The sequence below is a fragment of the Hydra vulgaris genome, chromosome 12, assembly GCF_038396675.1.
Source record: "Hydra vulgaris chromosome 12, alternate assembly HydraT2T_AEP".
NCBI lineage: Eukaryota > Metazoa > Cnidaria > Hydrozoa > Anthoathecata > Hydridae > Hydra > Hydra vulgaris.
In genome coordinates this window covers 22,932,554-22,955,000 of record NC_088931.1, presented here as the reverse complement: position 1 = coordinate 22,955,000, position 22,447 = coordinate 22,932,554, and the positions used below count along the sequence as shown (strand labels likewise).

Below are 22,447 nucleotides of genomic sequence, written 5' to 3'. Positions count from 1 at the left end.
AATTGTAATTCACAATGCTAATTAAAAATGTTTTGTAATTAAAAATGTTTTGTAATTATTTAAATGTATTTACTCTAATTTTAGCAAAAAGATTTAAAAAAAACAAAAAACATAAAAACCAAGTATGTGTAACAACTTCTCATATCATTATCCAGTTACTATGGTAAATACATTTTTATAACGTTTTTTTTTTTTGTTTTTGTTTTTTTTATCGACATTTTAAGATGCATTTTGGATTGTCCGTCATCCAATATGCATCTTGGATTGTAAATTTAAGATTTTTCTTAGAAATCTTGGAATAAATGTTTGTATTAGATTAATAACCCACAATGTGTCCTGGAAAAAACATGTCTTTTCATGTAGACACTTAAAAGTAATAATTAGGGATATCGAAAATCGTTAAAATACCTGCCCGGGTATTTGTCGGGCGTTAACGGGCAGGTACACGTTAACCTGGGTACACGTTGAAAAAAAAAATGATGTCATTTATCTAGATTTTTTTCTAAATTTAAAAAAAATTTTGTCTGAGAGACAAATTAATAAACAAGCTGAAGAATTTGTTGCCAAGTTTTTTACTAATTGTAAAATAACACGGCAACCCTGATTCTTAATCAAGCGTTTAAGAATCAAAAGATTCAGGGTTCAAAGCGAGCTCTGGGCATATTTTTGGGTCATCAGTAAGGAAGGAGGCGTGAACTTCCTAGTCAAATGCTCTTCCGCAGTACTCTGTGACAACACCGTTAGATTTTCTTGGGGCAACTAAAACAAAATTAAAAAAAAAAGTTCTAACAACTAGATGGTATGTTTTCCATAGTTAGTTGCTTAAGTGTTTTCGGAAAATTCTCCTCCATCAAAGTTTTAAAGTTTGCTCTTTGTTTCTTTAAGTTATATATTTTGAACGTTTCTTTTAATATTGTTACAACATCCGCTTGCAGCTTTTCCATGGTTGTGTAATTTTAATATTTTTTATTTCATCGTAATATTACTTTTTATGTTTTAATATATATCGTTTTTTTAAAAAAAGGTTTTGTCGATAAGATCATTATGATCATTTATGTATACCTTTGTTTCTATAATAAATTTTTATTTAAACTTTTGTAGTAAAAAATTTAATTCTGATGAACTTTGATTGTCTCATTTCACAAAAGGTAATCCTAATTTCCAAAAATTATTAATTTTTGAGATTTTTTAGTAGTGTATTTGGTTTTTACATTGCTTTTACTTGGCGTTTTTGGACTAATTGCTCAGCTTTACGTGAATAAATTTTTTTACCAACTTTTGATTAATTATTTGCACCGACATCGGATTTGCCAATCTGTTAGACATGACATTTTTCATTTTTGCTAAAATATGAATTGATATCAATTAACAATAAACTATAACTTCAATAAATGTATTTTGAAAATAACTTTTTCTCGCAGTTTAAAAACAATAATTTGGGTTTGTCAATTTGTTTTAGAAAATGTTTGTCTACTTGTTTTAAAATTTTTATTTTCCGTTTGTTAAGTTGTTTCAATAACGTTTTTTGTTGTACTTGATTTTAGATAAGATGTACAAATATAAAACACAGCTAAGAACTTTTTTTCTTTTCGTTAAAACATTTTAGTGTACCTCCTTGTGTACTACAATAACGTTCTTATTTTTCTACACTTCTTGTGTACTTTTCATTGACGTCAAAAAACACGCAGGTCTGGTTTCGGGATTTTTCTCGGAACAAACACGTATTTATTTCGATCATCCCTTACACGAAATTGCTTTTCATTAACTGTATTTCTTCCACAGGAGTTTGGATATTGTGACAACTCAAGGTGAGCTGCAGGTGTAAAATCTCATCTTTGATAGGATAATGGTTAATTTCAAAACCCATTATATTTTTATTTTAAACGACTTTTAGTAAAGCAACAAGTTTATCTTGAGTAACAGTAAAAACTAATTTAAAGTAGTTTTCACATACCTTTTTTTAATTTGGATGAAATGTTTACTTTTCCTCTCATAAGCGATACTTTTAAAAACTTTAAATTTTTCCCTCTTAATCTGACTGATCATTTCTTTAATCTTCAATGCTAAAGAAATGTGCTAAGTTTTAGAAATATCTTGTTCATTTTTAACTCATAAAGTATGTATAGTTAAAAATTAAAAATGCGTCATTTCTAGTTTTGAATTTACCCAGATATATAAGCCTAAAACACTTTTCCTTAAAAATAATTTAATCATTATTAATTAAATTCCAATAACTTTTTTTTAAAAAGAATATTAGCATTAAATTTTTAACTTGTCAATATAAATTAAAAATTTTAGCTTTCCACAACATCAATTTTTGCACGAATTATGTGCATAGTTTTTTTTATAAGTTTGGACTTTTTGAAATTTTTTTCTCTTAAAATTATATTGGAGCTCAGCTAAAGTCTAGGCAGGTAGCAAAACCTGCTCAGGCACCTTATATTACTATTTCAGTATTATTTCATTAATAAAGTTAAAGTTAGTTTTCTGGATATCCAAAACATTTTGTATACATACAAGTTTAGTTTTTGTAATATATTTGTTTTTTAAGCTTCTTCACTTATCACTCATAAAAAAAATAAAGAAAAGTTTGAAAAAAAATTAAAAACAATTCTGCTAAAATCAAAATTAGGAGGAATATAAAGGAAAATATTTTCCCCATTTTTTCCGGATATGTATATATGTATATTGCAGCTGAGAACCAAGAGGGCATTGACAATAAACAGAAAAAACACATAATGTGGACATATTTCCACATTATGTGTTTTTTCTGTTTATTATCAATAAATATTCAACAATTAATAAGGTATGTGTCCATCATAAAATGGACATACAGCCTCTTGGTTCTTGGCTGACAATATATATATATATATATATATATATATATATATATATATATATATATATATATATATCGTCAGCCAAGATATATATATTTTTTTGAATTTAGGTGCTCTAAGAAGACCTTATGGTCTTGTCACAGAGCACCGCGGAAGTGCATTTAACCAGGAAGTTCATGCCTCCTTACTGTGACGCGAAAATATGTCCAGAGCTCGTTTTGAACCTGGATCTCCTGCTTCTATAGCAAGCGCTCTAACCACTGCGCCACGGCCGCATAAATATATATATATATATATTATGTTAGTGTACAAATAGAGTGGTCAATGTTGTGTCCAACTAATGGTGGAGTTTTTAGCAATTTTTTAGATAAAACATTTCAGAACATGTTTATGAGAAATATGCAAAGAAAGTCTTTTTGATTTTAAAACATAAAAATATTTTTTACACTGGTACCTGAAATTGAAGTATAGTGTCAAGTGTTTTTTGTTGTTGTTGTTGTTTTCTGTTTATTACAATATTTATTCAAATATATACAAGACACATGCATATGCACACATGCATTGACATTCATGAACACATATATATAGATATACAGATCAACGTAAAAATAAAATTATAATAAAAAAAAATTAAATTAAATTACAGAATTAAATTTTGTGATAAAATAATAAAGGAACCAGAGATTTAAAGGAGAGTTTAAAATTAGTTATATTAAATAACTGTTGTAAAAATAAAATAAAAATAAATTACATTACGTTACAGTACATGCAAGTAAAAATAAAGTCAACTTATAAATATGATCAAAAAAAGTAAAGTTTGTTGAGTTGCAACATATTTATGTAAATATGTATTTTCAAAGAGTTCATGTAGCATATTACAATAAGCATACAATATACAATAGCTTTCTATATACAATATACAATAATACAATAGCTTAATAATAATACAATATACAATAGTAATAAAAATAATTCAATATACAATAGCTTTCCTAAAGAAACTGTAAAAAGGCGGTGGTAGCCCATAGTCTCAGGATTCAAGATTTTCAGTTTTAATATCTTGTGACTTTGGAATGATGTTTCCACGTTTCCAACAAATCTCCTTTTTTTCATTTCTAAACAGTTGTAAACCCAACACTCGTGCAGTAACACATTGCACCGGTTCTTTTGTTACCAATCCATAACACGCTAAATGATTTACGACCTTTTCAACTGATGTCATTTTCAAATTAACAATTATGTCATCAATGTAGTGTTCAGTTGCTGATCAATGTTAATGTAGCTTCTCCCTCTGTTTTCACAAATTCTCCATTAACAGCCAACGCCATTAGTTCATTTCTTCTGATACGAACACTGTCTTTCTGAGCCATGTTGTTTGAAATAATAGTTCAAGTACATAGACTGTCAAACAGTGCTTTTCCTGCAAAGGTGTTCACCTGTACAGTGCATATTGAAAGCGCCGTTAGTTATTTAGGGAAACAGCTGGCGATTCCCCATTTGAGTTTCCCTGATAAAATGAACAAAATCTTGCAATGTGTCCAGATTTCCACATCTAAAGCATTTTATTCCATCACATGCATGGTTTACTGCATCTTGTAAACTGATCCCAAATATTTTCATTTGTGCTTGTAGCTGCTTTGAAATTTTACCCGGTAATCCAGATATGAATGCTCATATAATGCGAACACACTGCCTTCAAGAAACAACTGAATGATCAATGAAAAATCGCCCTTATTTTGCAGTTCTCCCACCAGTTTGATCTTTTTCAGCCACACTACAACATCTCCAGGTCCATCAAATTTTCCAATCATTTTTGCCATAGATGCCATACTGCTGAAATAGCTTATTAATACGACAACTTTGTTTACTTTTATTTTTGTTTATTAAATTCTATTTACAACTTTTATACAGAAACAAAAATTCTTGAGGGCGTAATTATATACAAAAATAGCTTATGACTTGACTAATAAATTATATCAATTAACTTTAATAATATTATGACAAGAATTTTATAAACGTAACAATAAAGTTTTATAACGATCAGCTATTATCACAAAGCTTAAGTGAATGTTTCTTTCAAGGTTACTATCTTAATTTATGTGTATTTACTTTTTTTCATGCAACTCTGCGCATTATGAACCATGACGTACTATTAAATTTAAGCGCACATGAAATTATCTGTGAAGAGGTCTATCTTACCTCTTTTTCTTCATCTTTTTATTTGAGTCTAAAATGACAAGATTCGCACAAATTTCTAGGTACATGAGGGTCTTCAAAATTGATTCTTTTTTGGTAGAAAATCTGAACTCTTTCCATCAAAGAGTTTGTAACAGGCCTATAAGAGTTCTTGAGACACATGCAACAGACTGTACAACAATTCTCATCATGAGATTGAGATCTGTTTGGCATTGTAAAAAATTTAGGGTGAGAAAATATCCCCTACTTGTTAGGGGTTTGTTGAAAAGTACCATTTACTGGAATTTTTAGAACTAAATTCCTTTAAATTTCAAATATTTGCAAAAATTTTGGAAATTAATTTCCTAAAGCACTTAAATGTTTTTTTTTAAAAAACGATTGCATATTATATGAATCAGCAAAGCAAGATGAAGAAAGTGAATTCTAAGGAATTGATGTTTGTGAAGAAAAACTAGAGGAATAAGAACTTTTGGAGCATTCAGGATCAGTCATAGAAAAAGGATGAGACTTAATTGAATGACGAGTAACACGAGAATGAATTTTAGTAGATGGCACAAGAGATGCTAACTCTTTAGAACAGTGCCCATTATAGTATTTATAGAAAAGATAAGTAGAAGCGACATTACGACCATGTGATAATAGTTGGAAGTTGGCTGCAAGAGCAGGTCTAACTATGTTTACAATGCGTTTTTGCACTTTTTCTTAAAGAGAAAGGGCATCATTAGAAGATCTGCCCCAGATATGGCAACAGTATTCCATACAAGGCCGGATTTGAGATTTATAGAGATAGAAAATAGAATCTGACGTAAGAAAGTGTCTAGCTTGATAAAGAGATGCAACCTTAGCAGATGCTAGTTTTGCAACGGATTTGATATATGGTTTCCAACAATGATCAGAAGTAAGAGTTAATCCTAGAAGATGAAGGTAGGTGACTCATTGAGTATATTACCGTTCATAAATATAAGAAGATCTAAATTATTGCGCTGATTGAAAGATTGGCTGAATAAAATTGCGTTTTATCTGAATTAAAGTTTACCAGCCACTGTGAGCCCCATGCAGTAGCAGAAATGAGATTCTTTTCAAGCTCAAATGCCCCTCCAAGCAATCACAGAGTGTTGGCTTCTTATTATGACAAGAATAAATGGCAGTATCATCAGCAAACAATGCCATCTTAGATGTGAGAATATCTGGAAGATCATTAATGTAAATTAAAAAGAGTAGAGGGCCAAGGATAGAACCTTGAGGAACCCCTGAAGTTACAGAATATGGAGAAGAGTGCTGTCCATTAAGGACAACTTTTAAACTACAGTTAGAAAGGAAGGACTGGTATAATCTTAAAGATGGTACCAGATGCACTGTAAGAAGAAAGCTTATGGAGAAGACCAGCATGCCAAACTTTTAAAATGTCAAGAGCGATGGTTTTAACCTCTCCACCTTCATCTAATGCATGATAAAACCTATCGGATATTACTGTTAGCAAATCAGCTGCAGAACAAGAAGATCGAAATCCATATTGATGATCAGAACGTAAGTTGTTAGATTCAAGATGAGAGATTAAGTGTTTGTTAATTAAAGATTCTAAAACCTTGCTTATAACAGGTATGTTGTCCGGGCCACAAACTGTAGAAGAGTCTAAGCAGGAAATCAATTTAGATACAGAAGCTGGAGTGATGCGAATGTCAAGCAATGGATCAAACTGTTTGTTGGCAATACCAGGTAGAATGCAACTAGTGGAATCAAGAGATGGTATTGATGAAAAGTTCTTAGCAAACAATTCAGCTTTGTCTTTAGGTGAGGCGACAAAGTCTGAACCATACAAGAGAAGTGTAATAACAGATTTGCCCTTATTATTGATACTATTAAAGGTTCACAGAAGCACTTAAGAGTGAATGTGGAGAAACTGAGCACTGACTAGGATGAAAAACAAGAGATAGCCTCTCTGAGAGCTACCACAGAGTTCGGAAAACCTGTTTACCAGTTGGCCTTAGAACCATAAAACTGAGTTTTAGAGCTGTACCCTCATTAGGAGATAATAGAATGAGTTGCCTTGTCATAAAAACAGAGACACAAGCAAAACCCATGCATTGAGTCAAGAAGATCCAGCATTCAACGTCCTAAACTGGAAACATAATATTAAAAATACAAATCTTTTCTAACCTAATAGATGAAGAAGGGGTAAGAGGCTGATCAACAGAATTTGTTTACCCATTAAGTCCTTGCCTATGCGGCCTTCTACAAGACAGTAGCCAGAGGCATTCTGCCCAAGATGAGTATTTTTTCAAGACACCATCTCTAGCCTTTACTCAACCAAGTGCTCCAAGGCTGGTGGTGTTTTAAGTCTGAGTTGGCTTCTAGCCTTCTGCCTAAAAAAGTGTATCCTACAAGGCAGAAGGACATAAAGCAAATTGTACTGGGTTACATTTTACCAGTAGCAAGATAACCTAACCTAACAAAAAGTGTGTAAGTTAGTAGAAATATTTTTTTTTAACTAACTTATGTTTACTGTGATGTGACAAAAAATCTAATATTTATTAATAATTATTATTAATTCTGACAAAATAAAATGTTTATGTTTAAAAAAAATAAGTTTTAATGTAATATAAAAATGACACATGTTTTTATTGCAATTTCTTTAATAAGTGAAACACTTATAAGCATAATATTCTGATATGGAGATAACATCTTCTTATGAGCTTATAACTTCTACTTATAAGCATATTTTATATTAAACTTCTTGATTTTTTTTATTAGCTAAAATTAGGGCTTTGTAATTGCTGGAGAATCCCAAACTGTTATGTCAGCATTTTATTAAAAATTATTCATATTTTATCGTAACTTAGCAAGTATTTTTATAAATGAAAGTTTAAAAGATTGAAAAATAATATTTTATAATAGAAGGTCTAAAAATTGCAAATAAGAAAACTTTTTATTCAGTATAATGACTTAGTACTTTTTCAATAGTTTTATAAAAACTTTTTTTATTACAGGTAAAGTCAAAAATAAAGAAAAAATAAAAATTTGTTGTTCTTATTATAGTTAATTGTTGATACAAAAATTAAAAACTTTTATTTTTAAATTTAAACAAGGTCATTTCATTTATATCTGCTGAACTAGTTTCCAAGACTTGATACCTTTTTTGCATCGTGTGTCCAATATGGTTATTTTTGTTTTCTCGTGTTTGTTTGCCAATTTAACCAATTATAAATATCATTTTGGTGATCAAAATAGCAATAGTTAAAAATCCTTTTAATTGTTATTGTATACTTTCTATTTGTACCATTAGTATTTTTGCATTGTATTATTTTTTCAGCATGCATACTGTTTTAAGTCGCCTGAATGTTGTTTTTGCATATTGTCTATCAGTTTTGGGTGCTATCACAGTAGGCTGCTTTTTATCTACATATATACTCTTGCCTTATCATGAGCCCAATGTTACTTATGCTGTCAGTAAGCAACTTGTGTAAGTATTTCTTGAAAAGTGATTATTACTCTTTTGTTCTTTTATTTATTTAATTATTATTATTTACAATTCTTTTAATAGCTAAAATTTTTCTCTAATAATTATATTTTCAGTATATTATTAAGTATTGTATGTCATCACGTGTTACTTCTTATTTTTGAATTCAGTTGAAATTTATTAATTGTGATTGTGAATTAATATTTATTTTCTTATGAAATTCTTATTTTAAAATCTTCAATTTATTTAGGTAAGTCAAAAAAGCAAGTTTCTTCCTAAGTCTTTGCTTAAGCACTATTTAACAAATTCTGTAATGCTATCTAAGTTACAACCACTATGATAACGTAACTTTAAAAAAGAATTATCAAGCTTAAATTATTCAAAAATTATCCACAAAAAAATTATCCAAAAATAGTGTACTTAGTTGAGATAATCAACTTTCTTTGCATGAAATGGCAAAAAAACTTTATAGTTTCAAGATAAAATTTTGTTTATGATTTGTTTTTAAAATCAACAAATAGTTTTGTTTGAAATTTTAATGTGTTGTGATCTTATTTGTAACAGGAGCCTAAAGACTATTGATTTTTTGAAAGTATTTTAAAGTATCACATTGTAATTAAATTTAATTTTAAACTTCAATTGTGATTCAGTTAATAATTTTAACAAAAATTATTAATTGAATCTAAATTTGGTATTTGAAAAAGGTTACATTTCCTTACAATTTATTTCTTAAAACAACCTTATACTTGACATAATCTTTTGTTTATTAATCAGAATTTATTTATTTTAATTTTATTTGGACTTTAAATGATAATGAATTGATAAGAAAAAAAAAAAAATTTGAGAAAAGAATTCTCATTAAAAAAAAGCACTTTTCTTTTTTTATAAGGATAAAAAAGCTTTTAATTTCCTTTCTCTTATTATAACCTATGATAATCTATGATGGAGGGACTTATATTTTACATATTGAATTTTATGTAATAAATTAGTTAACAAATGATTAGAAAAAAAATTTAATAAAAATTGCAAAACTTTTTTACATTCCTTTGAAATTCTGAATAAATGTCACATAAATGATGTTAAAAGATAATTTGAATATTCTTAAAAATTTTTTTTTGCCTAACTGAACACTTTTGACGTTTATATTTTACGAAAAAGTTTTTGCTTAACTGAATGCTTTTGACATTTACGAAAAAAGCAAGCTGTGTATTGCTTCTTAACAAAGCCTGTCAAAAAAAACTTTTTTTTGGCAAATTTAGTTCCATTACTTTATCTTTAAATTAAAAAATAGTAGTTTTGTTTAAACAACAGGGATGCGGAGTCCCAAAAAGGACTCCTGATTTGAAAGTCACAAAAAGATTACTTTATCCAAGTTTTTGGTATTCAGGAACTCTAAAAATATAAATGAGTTTATAGACTACTAATAGGAAAAAAATTAAGACTTATAGGTTAGAGGAACAATCATTTTTTGAACCCGGAGTCCTTAGGTATAATGGCAGCAAGGACTCCAGGACTCCGGGCTTAAAAACAATAAGTTTCAAGTCATTAAATCTAATAAACTTTTTTCTTATAGCAAATCATAATTCAGCAGTCATGTTTAGAGCTTCTGGACACTACAGACTTGGAAATTGTAGAGATATAAAGCCGGAGTCCTTTTGGAACTCTGCATCCCTGTTAAACAATAAAACTTTTTAGTTTTTATTTAGAAACTATTTTATTATTTCTGAAGTATAGGATACATACAAAACAGAACTACAGATTGACTTGAATGATTTTAATCATACAGGCTGATTAAAGTCCATAGAATCAAAATTAATTATGAGTACCCAAATTTAAATGTTAACCAGTTATTCGGTTACCTCTTACATATATTTAATATACAAAGTGATAAAAGTATTGCTTGTGTTTGCAACACTATATACCTTTGATGGCTCATACCTTGATGGCTCATTTGATACCATAGATGGCTCAACAGCTTTATTACATTCTCTTACTCTTTGTACACAATTACACTTTTCTTACAATTGATTTTGTTTTGAATATAAATAAAGATTATTTTATTCCTGTAAGTATAAGTATCAAATGAGTCTTAAGGATGGCTGTGATCAAGCAGAGCATCAAAAGGATGACTGTGATCAAGCAGAGCATCAAGCATCAATAAAACTAGGGGTTCCAGTTGGAACTTTTTTTTAATGTTTGAACTATTTCAAACTTTATTTTACTATATTGAAACACACAAAAGTAATACAAATGCATAAAAGTATTTATTTGTTTAATATAATTAGTTAAGACAAAAGCATAACACCAATGAGATTTTTTTATAGTTTCCTTTGAAAAAGTCAATACATCTAAAGTTTCATTGTTTAAAGAATTTCTTTCTTTTTTGTTGCAAACAGTCCAAGACTAGAAAAAACTTTCTCAGCTTCTTCTAATTTAGTTTTATAATATTTTTTCGGCAGTAAGATAAAAGAAGTAATGTGTTATAAAACCACTTAAACATTTAAATGACAATAGTGTAAAAAAGTTTGTTACAAAAGTTTGAATGGCAGTTGATCAATATAAGCTCTATTTACAAATGAAATAAATTCATATAAAATTAAAAAAATTTAATTTATTTCAATTTAATTTAAAAATAATAATATTGTTTAAAATAAATATTGTTCAACAATAAAATTTTATTTTTCTCAAATATATATATATATATATATATATATATATATATATATATATATATATATATATATATATATATATATATATATATATATATAATACGATTGAATAAATTATCAAGTCTGTAGATTGCGGCGTATATTATGCTGACTTTTTGGCCTACAAAATTAAAATAGCAAGCTTTAACTAAAATAAAAAAAGTTAGTTTTTCTTGGTGTGCATTTATTTTTTTGTTTTAATCAAAAAAATCTAGCCCAAACATTTTTTTAATCATTCTCTTTAGTATGAACACAACATGTCTTGGAGCTTTGGGATCCCTTTAATTGAATGACGAGTAACACAAGAATAAATTTTAGTAGATGGCACAAGATACACTAGCTCTTTAAAGAAGTGCCCATTATAGTACTTTTAGAAAAGAGAAAGAGAAGCAGCATTACGACGATGTGATAATGGCTGGAAGGTTGCTGCAAGAATGGGTCCAACTATGTTTACAATGCGTTATTGCACCTTGTCTAAAAGAGAAAGTGCATCTTGGGAAGATCTGCCCAAATATGTCAACAGTATTCCATACAAAGACAGATTTAAGATTTATAGAGATAATGAATAAAATCCTGAGTAAGAAAATGGTGAGCATAATAAAGAGATGCAACCTCAGCAGATGCTAATTTTGCAATGGATTTGATATATGGTTTCCATAAAAGGTCAGAAGTAAGAGGTAATCCTAGAAGATGAAGGATTGATGACATCGAGTACATCACTGTTTATAAATATAGAAAAATCTAGATTATTGCGATAATGATTAGCTGAATAAAATTGAGTTTTATCTGAATTAAAGTTTACCAGCCACTGAGACTCCCATGCTGTAGCAGAAGTGAGATCCTTTTCAAGCTCAAACGCCCTCTCCAATCTAATCTAATGCACGATAAAACCTATCAGTTATTACTGTTAACAAATCAGTAGTATAACGAGAAGATCAAAATACAAATTGATGATTCAAAATGAGAGATTAAGTGTTTGTTAATTAAAGACTCAAAAACTTTGCTTATGGTACTAAGAAGACTAATAGGATGGTAGTTAAGCTAGTCAGGTGGCTCTCCAGAATTTTTGAAAATAGGGATAACAGATGCCGCTTTCCAACAGGTTGGAAAGCAAGAATCTAATAAGCACTTGTTAAATAGTTTTTTAGAGTGTAGACGACAGCTCTGGAGGACGCTTCTGTAAGACTATAACCAGGCTAGGACAGGAATGGTGTGCGATTGAGCGCTATTGCTGACCACGCAATTGATTTTATTTTTTGACAACTTGACCACGACTGTTTAGATGTTTAAATGATTTTTTAACATTTTAGAAAAATGTTAAAAAATGCGCTGAAAAAAGAAATGGTAGCTAAACTAGGAAGAAAATTAAAAATATATTTATATATAATATTTATCATTAAAAAAATTTAAATATAAAATTTTTTAATTTACACAAAATACGTTTATTTTAAACAATCACTATAATTATTTTTTATTTTATTTAAAGCCTTCGCGTAAAACAAAGTTTTAGAATAGATCAACAATTAAAAGTTATTTTTAACTTGATAGTTTTTTTTATAGCATTTAAATTGTTAAAACATCAAAACTGCTGTGGTCAATTTGTAAAGAAAAAATATAAGCGTGTTCAGTTACAGCATGCGATCGCATGCGATTTATTTCCAAGCCTGTATAACAGGTATGTTGTCCGAATCATAACCTGTAGAAGAGTCTAAGCTGGAAATTCCTTTAAATATAGAAGCTGGAGTGATACAAAAGTCGGGCAATGGATTAACCTGTTTGTTGACTACATCACGTAGAATGTGCAGCAGCACAATTAGAGGAAAACTATGGAGAAGAGTGAGGTTTGACTTGGAATTGTCAAGAGGTAATAAAGGATTCCATGCCAGCCTGAATCCAAGAAGTTATGGAAGAAGCATATTTGTCAGCAGGAAGGCGAAAGATTTCTTCCCAAGGGTCATTACAAAGAAAATCACGAATATGGAGAAACTGAGCATTGACTCAGATTAGAAATAGGACACAAGTTGAGTAGAAAAGGTAAATGATTCGGATTGTCTGGAAAGCGTTTTGGAAAGTTGACTATTTGTGTTAGAGATTGAGAAAGACAAAAGTTGTAGGCCTTTATGTCTGAAGAGTCACCAGCAACTATAATATTGGCTGAAGGATAAAGAGAAAGGGCTCGGTTAATTTGATCAGAAATAATATCAAAAAGAGTGCAGTCTTGATATGAAGGAAAGCGATATAAAGAAAGATAACCATCAACACTAAGATCACAAGATGAGACAGATGAACTCAAATTATTCTCTCAAAGAACAAGTAGGTCTAGTGAACTTTGCAAAAGAAACAAGACAAATTGATAAATAGTGTGATTGGTAACACATTTGATGTTTAAGTTTTGTCAGGTTTAGTTGTAAAGTTTTGTTGTTGATTGTAGTGTCTTGACATATTTTTTTCTTTAAGCTAGCTCCATTTAGGGCTTGACAAATTGCAGTTTTCTCTATTTTAGACAAAATATTGATGTTATTTAAGCTCTAGCAATAAAAACTACAAGCTGTTTTTAAATCATAACATCTAGTTTTAATTTTAGTAGAATTTAATTTGAATTAATTTAATTCTTTAAATTAAATTAATTCATTTAAAAAATAAACATTAAAAAACAAGTTTTTAATAAAAATTATATAAGTTATTCTTTTTTTTTTATAACTTCATACTACATTACATAATAAAATGTTAATTGTTTTATTTAAAATTTGAAAATTAAAATTTAAAAAATTTGAAATTATATTTTAAAAATTAAGAATTAAAATTAACAAAATTTAAAATACAAACACCTAAACTATCGTTTTACATAGATTGTAAATAAAATAATTAAATAAAAACGGCTAAAACGAACGTTTTACTTTAATTTTGAATAAAATGGTTTAAATGAAATGTTCATTTTGCTGTTTTTATTTAATCATTTTATTTACAATCTATATAAAACATTTGTTTTGTCATTTTTTATTTTAATAAATTAGTTAGAATTTTTTTTTTAAATGTTTTACTATTTTATATTAATTATTTTAATTTAATATTTGTTTTGATGTTTTTATTTAAATTTAAATAGCAAATAAAAGTTAAGTTTTTAAATTGCGCATGTCAACCTAAAAATTCTTGCGGTAAAATATAAATAGAGACTATAGACATTTGCTTAAAAATATTAAGAAAAACATCAGTGTATGTCAAAAAAAAATTTGTAGAGTCCTGCCATTAATAACATAAGAAACAATGTCTTTGTCTAAATTTAAATCAAATGAATTAAACTTATGAATGTAATCAAACGTAAGACTGATTTTGCTTTTATCTTGAAGTTTAATTTATAAAAAACTTATAACTTGTTTCATGATTAACCTAAAGTATTTAATGAAGACTGTAAATGGTTTAAGGATTTTGAGGCATTTTATATGAAATGGTATTTGTAGCCTTTAACACCAAGTTATTACATTAAAGAATTTCAATTTTGTGTTTTGTTTTTAAATGCTTTGTAATAGCTTTGTAATAAATGTAAGAATAATTTTACAGATTTTGCACCTAGAACTTTGTAATTTTTTAGAAAATTTGCTATTGTCTCATGCCTGAGATCTTCTGATTGTGTTTACATTTTGAACTATTTGCTGTTCTGAATAAACTTTGATTAGCTCAAAGGTATATTCACTTTTTTTTAAGGATCTTTTTATGGGTATCGCACATAAAAAAATCATTAAAATTTATGGGATTTCTTCAACGATTTAATAAAACATATAAGGCGTTTTAAAAAAAATGATAATAAAGAACCTAATTTTAATATATATACATGTTTGAACTTTTAGAGGAAAAAAGTTAGAACTTGATTTTTTTTTAAATGACAAAAGTTTGAACAAAAACATGTTCAAATTTCCCAAAATCAAAGGAAATGATTTTGAATTACTGCATCTGTTTCATATAGGTTAGATTTAAAAATTGAAAAGCAAAACCAGTTGGTGAACTAATACATAATGTATAAGAAAAAGTTCTTACAAAAACATAAAACACACAATTAGACATGTGTTTCAATTCCGGGTCACAAGATTTTTTTCTGAAGAGTTAGTTTCTACCATAAAAGATTTATTGTAGAAATTCTTTTTCACTTCTATGTGCTAAGACAGCATGTTACAATAAAATTCTCTATTCAGTATGATATATTTGTCAACACAAAGTTAAAACTGACAAATTTTCAAGAGTTATGAAATATAATGTGAAATGTGTAAGTTACACTTTATATTATTACAAATATGTCATGGGTTTAAATGAGCATGAAAGCAGATTTCATGAGCATATAAAGCCAGAGAGTTATTTTGAAATCAAATAAGATGCTTTGATGTGTTGGACAACCTTTGATTTATGATTAGTTATAAAGTTTTTAACATTTTTTATTTTTTAATCTTCAAATATATCTTGCCATATCAAATCTTTTAAAACCAATATTGATAATTTTATCACATCAACATTATATTTGAAAAACATGTTTTTGAGTACTAAATTACTTATCAATAAATATTAGGAACCAGATCCCGAAATCAAATAAATTTTTAAATTTTCTTTTTGTATAAAATAGATTAAGAACCCAGTCTACAAAGTTATTTAAATAATTAAAAATTATTTTCCCATAACTGGCAAAAAATAAGCAAGTATTTTAAAAAAATCCTCAATGAGTTTTCTATGATTTCTCAGTCAATAGTTACTATTCTATTTCCAAAACTTTACCTTTTTGGACCACTGTGTGCATGTGCCAAAAGTTCTTTTGTACTTCTAAAAAATTTCAAAATGTTTTTATACTTAGGTTATTTAAAAAGAGTTATAATGATTATTTTTAACTTTGTAGAAAACATGTTAGAGACTTTACTGCTGTTCGAGCAAAGAATGATATGGGTTTTTTGAAATTTAATTTAAAGTCAGGTATGTTTTCTTTTTATAAATATATATAGTTAATTTTTTTTATATAAAAACTATTAAACAGTTTTGCAATTTTCCAAATCAGATTTAGAACCATTATTTAATTGGAATGTAAAGCAACTCTTTCTCTACTTGACTGCAGAGTATAAAACCAAAAGCAATGTAAGTTTAGCATTGATATCTATGTGATTCATTTTTTTTTATTATTGGTTTTTACAAATTTTATTGTTAATGGGGATATTACTTAAATTTTATTGATAATGATATCAGCTTAAAAATCTGGTTAGTTACAGTCAATGTTAAAAGATGCCAACAATGATTGATTGGTATCATTGTTTTCCTATTTTGATAAGATAAAAGTGTGTGTGTGTGTGTGTGTGTGTGTGTGTGTGTGTGTGTGTGTGTGTGTGTGTGTGTGTGTGTGTGTGTGTGTGTGTGTGTGTGTGTGTGTATATATATATATATATATATATATATAAATTTTAAGTATTATCTAAATACATGTATTAATGAAATGAATGAGTCAGATTTTAGGCACTGTAAAAAATGATTAAGTTTATATTTGTTGTATTCAAATTAAAAAACATTTCTAGTTGCACTTTTTTTTATTAATCAATTTTTCGTAAAATGTTTGTTTTTTTATTCTTTTTGTCATTCAATGAACTCATGACATTTTTAATGAAATAATTATGTTTTAAAATGCATATAAAAAAAATCTTAAAAATTTTCTGAAAAAAAACATCCCAGAGGCTTTAAAAGGTTTTTGCACATACTATGGTATAATCTTTAAAAGGTTTTTGCACATAATATGGTATAATCTTAAACTTTATTTTTTTTAAAAGAATTTCAACTGTTTGTAATTATTATAATTTAGTTATTAAATTTAATTTTTAATAATTATTAATTTTTTTATTAATGTTGTTGCAGAATCTTGCCATTGATTTTTACTACCTTTTAGGATAGCTAGAGCTTTGAAACCATCAGCAATTGTGTAGTCGGATGAAATTTTAAATGTTAAAATTATTTTTCCGCAGCCCCTTGGTGTTGTCAGCTCTGTAATTTAAAAATACAGAGCTGACAACTCCAAAGGGGCTGGGGAAAATGTGCATACTGTCCCCCCCCCCCATGCTTTTCAAAATATGTAATTTAATAGTGTATTATGGTGAAAATTATATTATAAATTTTATATGTAAAGAAAAATGTTTTTGACTTACTTGGCTTTCTAGTGTTGATGTTATTATTACTTTTAATGTTTGATGTTGTTTCTTTGGTCAGTCAACAGTTCAAGTATCATTAAGTACAATCTTTAACAATCACTTACTAATTACTTAAATTATGATTATTAATTTTAGTATTATTAATACTGTTGTTAACAATATTTTTATTATATACTTATTTTTAATTTAATGGTTGTAAAAGAATATAATTTTATTTTATTCTGTTGTTTTGTTATACTTTACAAAGAATCTAACATATGTTTTATCTTTTAAAAAGAGTTTTAAAAAGTTCAACAAATGAAATATTTTTATTAGGATTTAAACCAAGTTGTTTTATGGGACAAAATCATTAAGCGTGGTGAAAATGCATATTTAGATCTTCAAGACATGAACAGCAAATATTATTTTTTTGATGATGGCGCTGGTTTAAAGTAAGTTCAATAGATTTTTTTTATGTGCTGGTGTCTTGGTATAAATATATATTTTTATGTTAAAAACTAATAAGCTAATAATGTGCAAGTAAGTTTAAAAAATTTAACCCACAAAAATAAAATAATAATAAAAGCTGGAATGTGTGAAATCTTGTTTTCCAATCCCAACTGTAGCTCTTCGTTTGCTCAGCAATATAAAATACGTTGAACCATATATATAATACAAAATAAGGAAATTGGCTCATAAATAAAGAACCATTCAACATATTGAGCTGATATTTTCACAAGATATCAAATTTTTGTTAATGTTTCTATATTTAAAAGAAAAATATCCGGTTTTTATAAAAATACATTTTGCTGTATTTTTTTTAGTTCATCCGGACTTATTCCTGACTAATCCGGAAAATAACATAAGTCCGGATATTTTTATTCAAAAAACAATAAGCGCCGATATTTTATAGAATTTTACCAACTATATCATTAACACGATTAATAATAAACTATTTCATTGAATATAAACTTATTAAAATTATAAACAAATCTGCTATCATTTGATTCTTCACTCTTTAGTTTCTAACAAAGTTTCTCAACGTTCTACTAGATGTTTTCAATAACTTGTGGCTATGAAAAAAGTTTTTTTTTTTTTAATTCAACGTAGAACAGCTTATCAGAATAATATTTTAGTTCATGATATAAATCTTTCTAGATTAGTTAATTACTAGTTAAAATTTATTAAATTATTTCTAAAAATTTTTTTAAAAACAAAAAGCAACAAAACTTTGAATTGTTATTATAAACTGTATTGAGATTTCTTTACTAAAAAAAATAAAATTAACAAAAATAGTCAAAACTATTGACAACAGCATAACATTCAAAAAAACGCTCAGTAGAGGTACATATCAAATATCGCAAACAAATAATTAGCTGTATCCCTAGTGTTTTCTGCCAAGAAAGTTTGACAAGCATGACTAACTCGTGCAGTTTTGTTTTTCCTGGTTTCTGGCTTCAATAGCACTCTCAGACAAAGAACCTATTGGAGGATACTTATAATACCTGGTAAAAGAAGCACCATGAATTATCATTTTATGTACAGATTGTGACATAAGCATGGTTTTTTTTTTAATGTGTTATTGCTATACAATCATTACATCAGTAATGATTGCAAACAGATATTCATATTTCTGATTGAAAATTTATATATCCCTCGTCGTGCTGTTCATATTGATAAGTTAGTCTCGAAACAACTTATTTATTCTAATTCAGGTGCTCTTCGTGGTACACTATAAGTAATAAAAAAAATACATTTAAGCATATACAACACCAACAAAAATGTCAAACTTAAAAGTGTTTTTGTGAAACATAGTAAAAACAATTTTTGTCTGTGTGTGTATATATATATATATATATATATATATATATATATATATATATATATATATATATATATATATATATATATATATTATATATATATATATATATATATACATATATATATATATATATATATATATATATATATATATATATATATATATATATATATATATATATATATATATATATATAAATCTATGCATATATTGGATCCATAAGTGTGAAGTAGTACCTTTTAGTTTATGCTCACTCTGCTTGATAAGTTAATTAATTGCTGTTCCTTTTCGCATGCCCTAATCTTTTTTTGAGGATTTTTTTCTAATCTTTATTATTTTTAATTATTAAAAAAGTTATAAATTATGCATTATAATATATATATATATATATATATATATATATATATATATATATATATATATATATATATATATATATATATATAATATATATATTATATTATATTATATATTTATATTATGTATATAAATAAATATACAGTCGCGAGCAATGAATTGTACACAACAGTAAATTTCTATGTTTTTATTTCTTTGTACCTAAATAATAAGTTTTAATAATTTGTATTGTTATTTTTAATATATTGTAGTATTTTCTTATCTTAGTTATAGATTAGTTATTAAATAAAAAATAGAGAATATGTAACCATTGAATTACGAGACGAAAAGATAAAAAGTAACCAAAAATTACTGCTGTGTACAATTCACTGCTCGCGACTATATATAAAATATAAAGTATATATATATATATATATATATATATATATATATATATATATATATATATATATATATATATATATATATATATATATATATATATATATATATATATGTATATATATATATATATATAAATATATATATATATACACACACACTTTATATATATATATATATATGTATGTATGTATGTGTGTGTGTGTATATATATATATATATATATATATATATATATATATATATATATATATATATATATATATATATATATATATATATATATATATATGTATATATATATATATATATATATATATATATATATATATATATATATATATATATATATATATGTATATATATAAATTAGTAAAAACACTTATCTAATTTTTGATTAATTCAACACTGTGTTTCACCATCAGTAGGTTCATCAGGAAGAAGGATTCTTCCTGATGAACCTACTGATGGTGAAACACAGTGTTGTAGAATACACTAACATAATTTATATATATGTATGTATATATATATAATTTAATATTCATAGCTTAATTAACAATAATAATAACAACTTAATATATAAAACATACTATATTCACAAGAGATTTTTTTTTTTGTTGATTTTTAATTAAAAAATCTTTTATATTTAGTAAGAAACAACTTATTTCTTTTTCCACAAAGTTTTATTAAATAAAAAACCAGACTTTCAAAAATGTTAAAACTCACTGTGTAACAAGTATAAAGTGATAAAAACATGGACTGCAAAAATATACCACAGGCAAATGCTTTTTTACTTGTGAAAATATGCCTTGAAAGTGCCTTGTGAAAATATGCCTTGGAGGAAAATCATGAAATAAAAGTTTGCTGAGATTGAAAGTAACCATTTTAAAACATAAAACCACGCTTAACTTAAAAGTAATAACTTAAAGTTAAAATTAAATTAAAGACTAGGAACAAATGTACTGCTCCGCATTCAGTTTTGATTTTTAAACTTAACAAAAACTGTTAACTAATCGGTTTTTAATAAAATCCATTTTTTTTATTAATTAATTCTTACTTGTTTCGGTTAAAAAATATTTAAAATAATAAAATTAAAATTTTTTTCAGAAAAGTAAGTAAAATTTTATTTCCGCTTCGCGACGCATTAGGTGCTAGAGTCGGAGCTCCTTAACATCTTATATATGTATTTTGCTATATCATGATTCATTTGCGAAACGTAAGTTTTCCACCTCCGATACGCTTCGATTAACATCCCTATTATATAGTATTCACTGAAATCGATATAGTAGTAAAAAAAAAAACTTATCAAATGATTCACCGTGCTAAATATAATATGAATATTATGGTTTATTCTGAATAAAATTTTTTGTTAATTTTAGTTTGATTTTCAATATTTATATGATATTTGAAATTATTTTTTCTCGTTTAGAGGTCATAAAAATATTACCTTGACTCTTTCATGGAACTTGATACCAAATGCTGGTATTCTACCCAGAATTAGAGCTCCCGATCAATTCGTTTTTTCATTTCCCGACACTTACGTCAACAGTTAGTATTGGGTTGAAAGTTTCAATTTGTGTGAATAAAAGTTGAAAGTTTTTGTTAGCGGATTTAAATTTTCTTTAAAATTTTCTCCTTTATTTATAAATTTAACGTAATTACGTTCATTTGGTTTGCTTTATTTTAAAGCAGTATTTTTGCAACATTTTGAACGTTTTCTTAATTTAAATGAGTGTTTATTTTTTCGTACAGCCAGAGTGTACTTAATATAAATTTACTCAGGTTTATTTTTTATTTTTATTTTTGTTTGAGCTACTAAAAATTTTCACAAATAAGTGGTCCAATAAACCAAACTTTTTATACCATTGTATTACCGGATATTGAGTTAACAGATTTGAATGGCTAAACTTGAGATTGCCTTAGAAATATAACAGCTACAACAGATTTTTTTAACTGTGAGCAGGTATATATGCAAAAATTGCAAGTGCAGTGTAAGTACACTGCAAAAAAAAAAAAAAAGGGCTTTCCTAATACAAATGGGTATAAGTTCGCTTAACTATTTTTCAAATACTGGCGCATGACTTGTTGTAAAAACTTACACAAAAACGACCTGAACTATTTACTATCTAAAAATTAAATAGCGCGCTATAAGATGCAAATTTTTCTGTGGGAAATTCGCTAAAGCAAATTTCTACAGAAAAATTTCCATAGACGCTGAACGACATAAACAGCAAATAAAACAAAAAGCTTTAGATAAGTTCATGATTTGTTTATATTTTTTTGTGGCAATGAAGTGCAAAACCACTCATGGGCACTAAGTATAAACGTACTCAAAGTATTACAAAGTAAAGTATTATAAAATCACTTTACTGGTTCATTCAAATCATTTTTATGACACTGTCTGACGTTATAATTTGAAAAAATATGTTTTTCGCATCATGTTTTAGAAAAAAATGATGAACAAAAAAAACGTGTTTTACAAAATAAGCTTTTGGTTGCAAAAGTATCATATCAACTACATTATTTTTGCATGCTCT

The 22,447-nt window shown here is 26.8% G+C and overlaps 1 protein-coding gene across 2 annotated transcripts; it reads left to right on the top strand.

Annotated features, from left to right (window-relative positions):
• The first annotated feature begins 1,696 nt into the window (after positions 1–1,696).
• LOC100200856 (signal peptidase complex subunit 3) lies at positions 1,697–21,515 on the top strand. Of its 2 annotated transcripts, none has more exons than XM_065812579.1 (6): positions 1,697–1,808; positions 8,347–8,496; positions 16,081–16,154; positions 16,237–16,313; positions 17,684–17,799; positions 21,340–21,515. In XM_065812579.1, the coding sequence occupies exons 2-6, from the start codon at positions 8,348–8,350 to the stop codon at positions 21,461–21,463; spliced, it is 540 nt and encodes a 179-aa protein (XP_065668651.1). In that variant the 5' UTR covers positions 1,697–1,808; position 8,347; the 3' UTR covers positions 21,464–21,515. The 2 variants fall into 2 exon arrangements, with proteins under 2 accessions (XP_065668651.1, XP_065668652.1); XM_065812580.1 differs by having other exon boundaries at positions 1,773–1,819.
• The last annotated feature ends 932 nt before the right edge of the window (positions 21,516–22,447 follow it).

Coding starts and splice junctions, on each gene's coding strand:
- LOC100200856 (XM_065812579.1), top strand. CDS start 8,348: ATGCATACTGTTTTAAGTCGCCTGAATGTTGTTTTTGCATATTGTCTA. Junction 16,314..17,683: donor AGTATAAAACCAAAAGCAAT/GTAAGTTTAGCA, acceptor TATTTTTATTAG/GATTTAAACCAAGTTGTTTT. Junction 17,800..21,339: donor GATGATGGCGCTGGTTTAAA/GTAAGTTCAATA, acceptor TTTCTCGTTTAG/AGGTCATAAAAATATTACCT.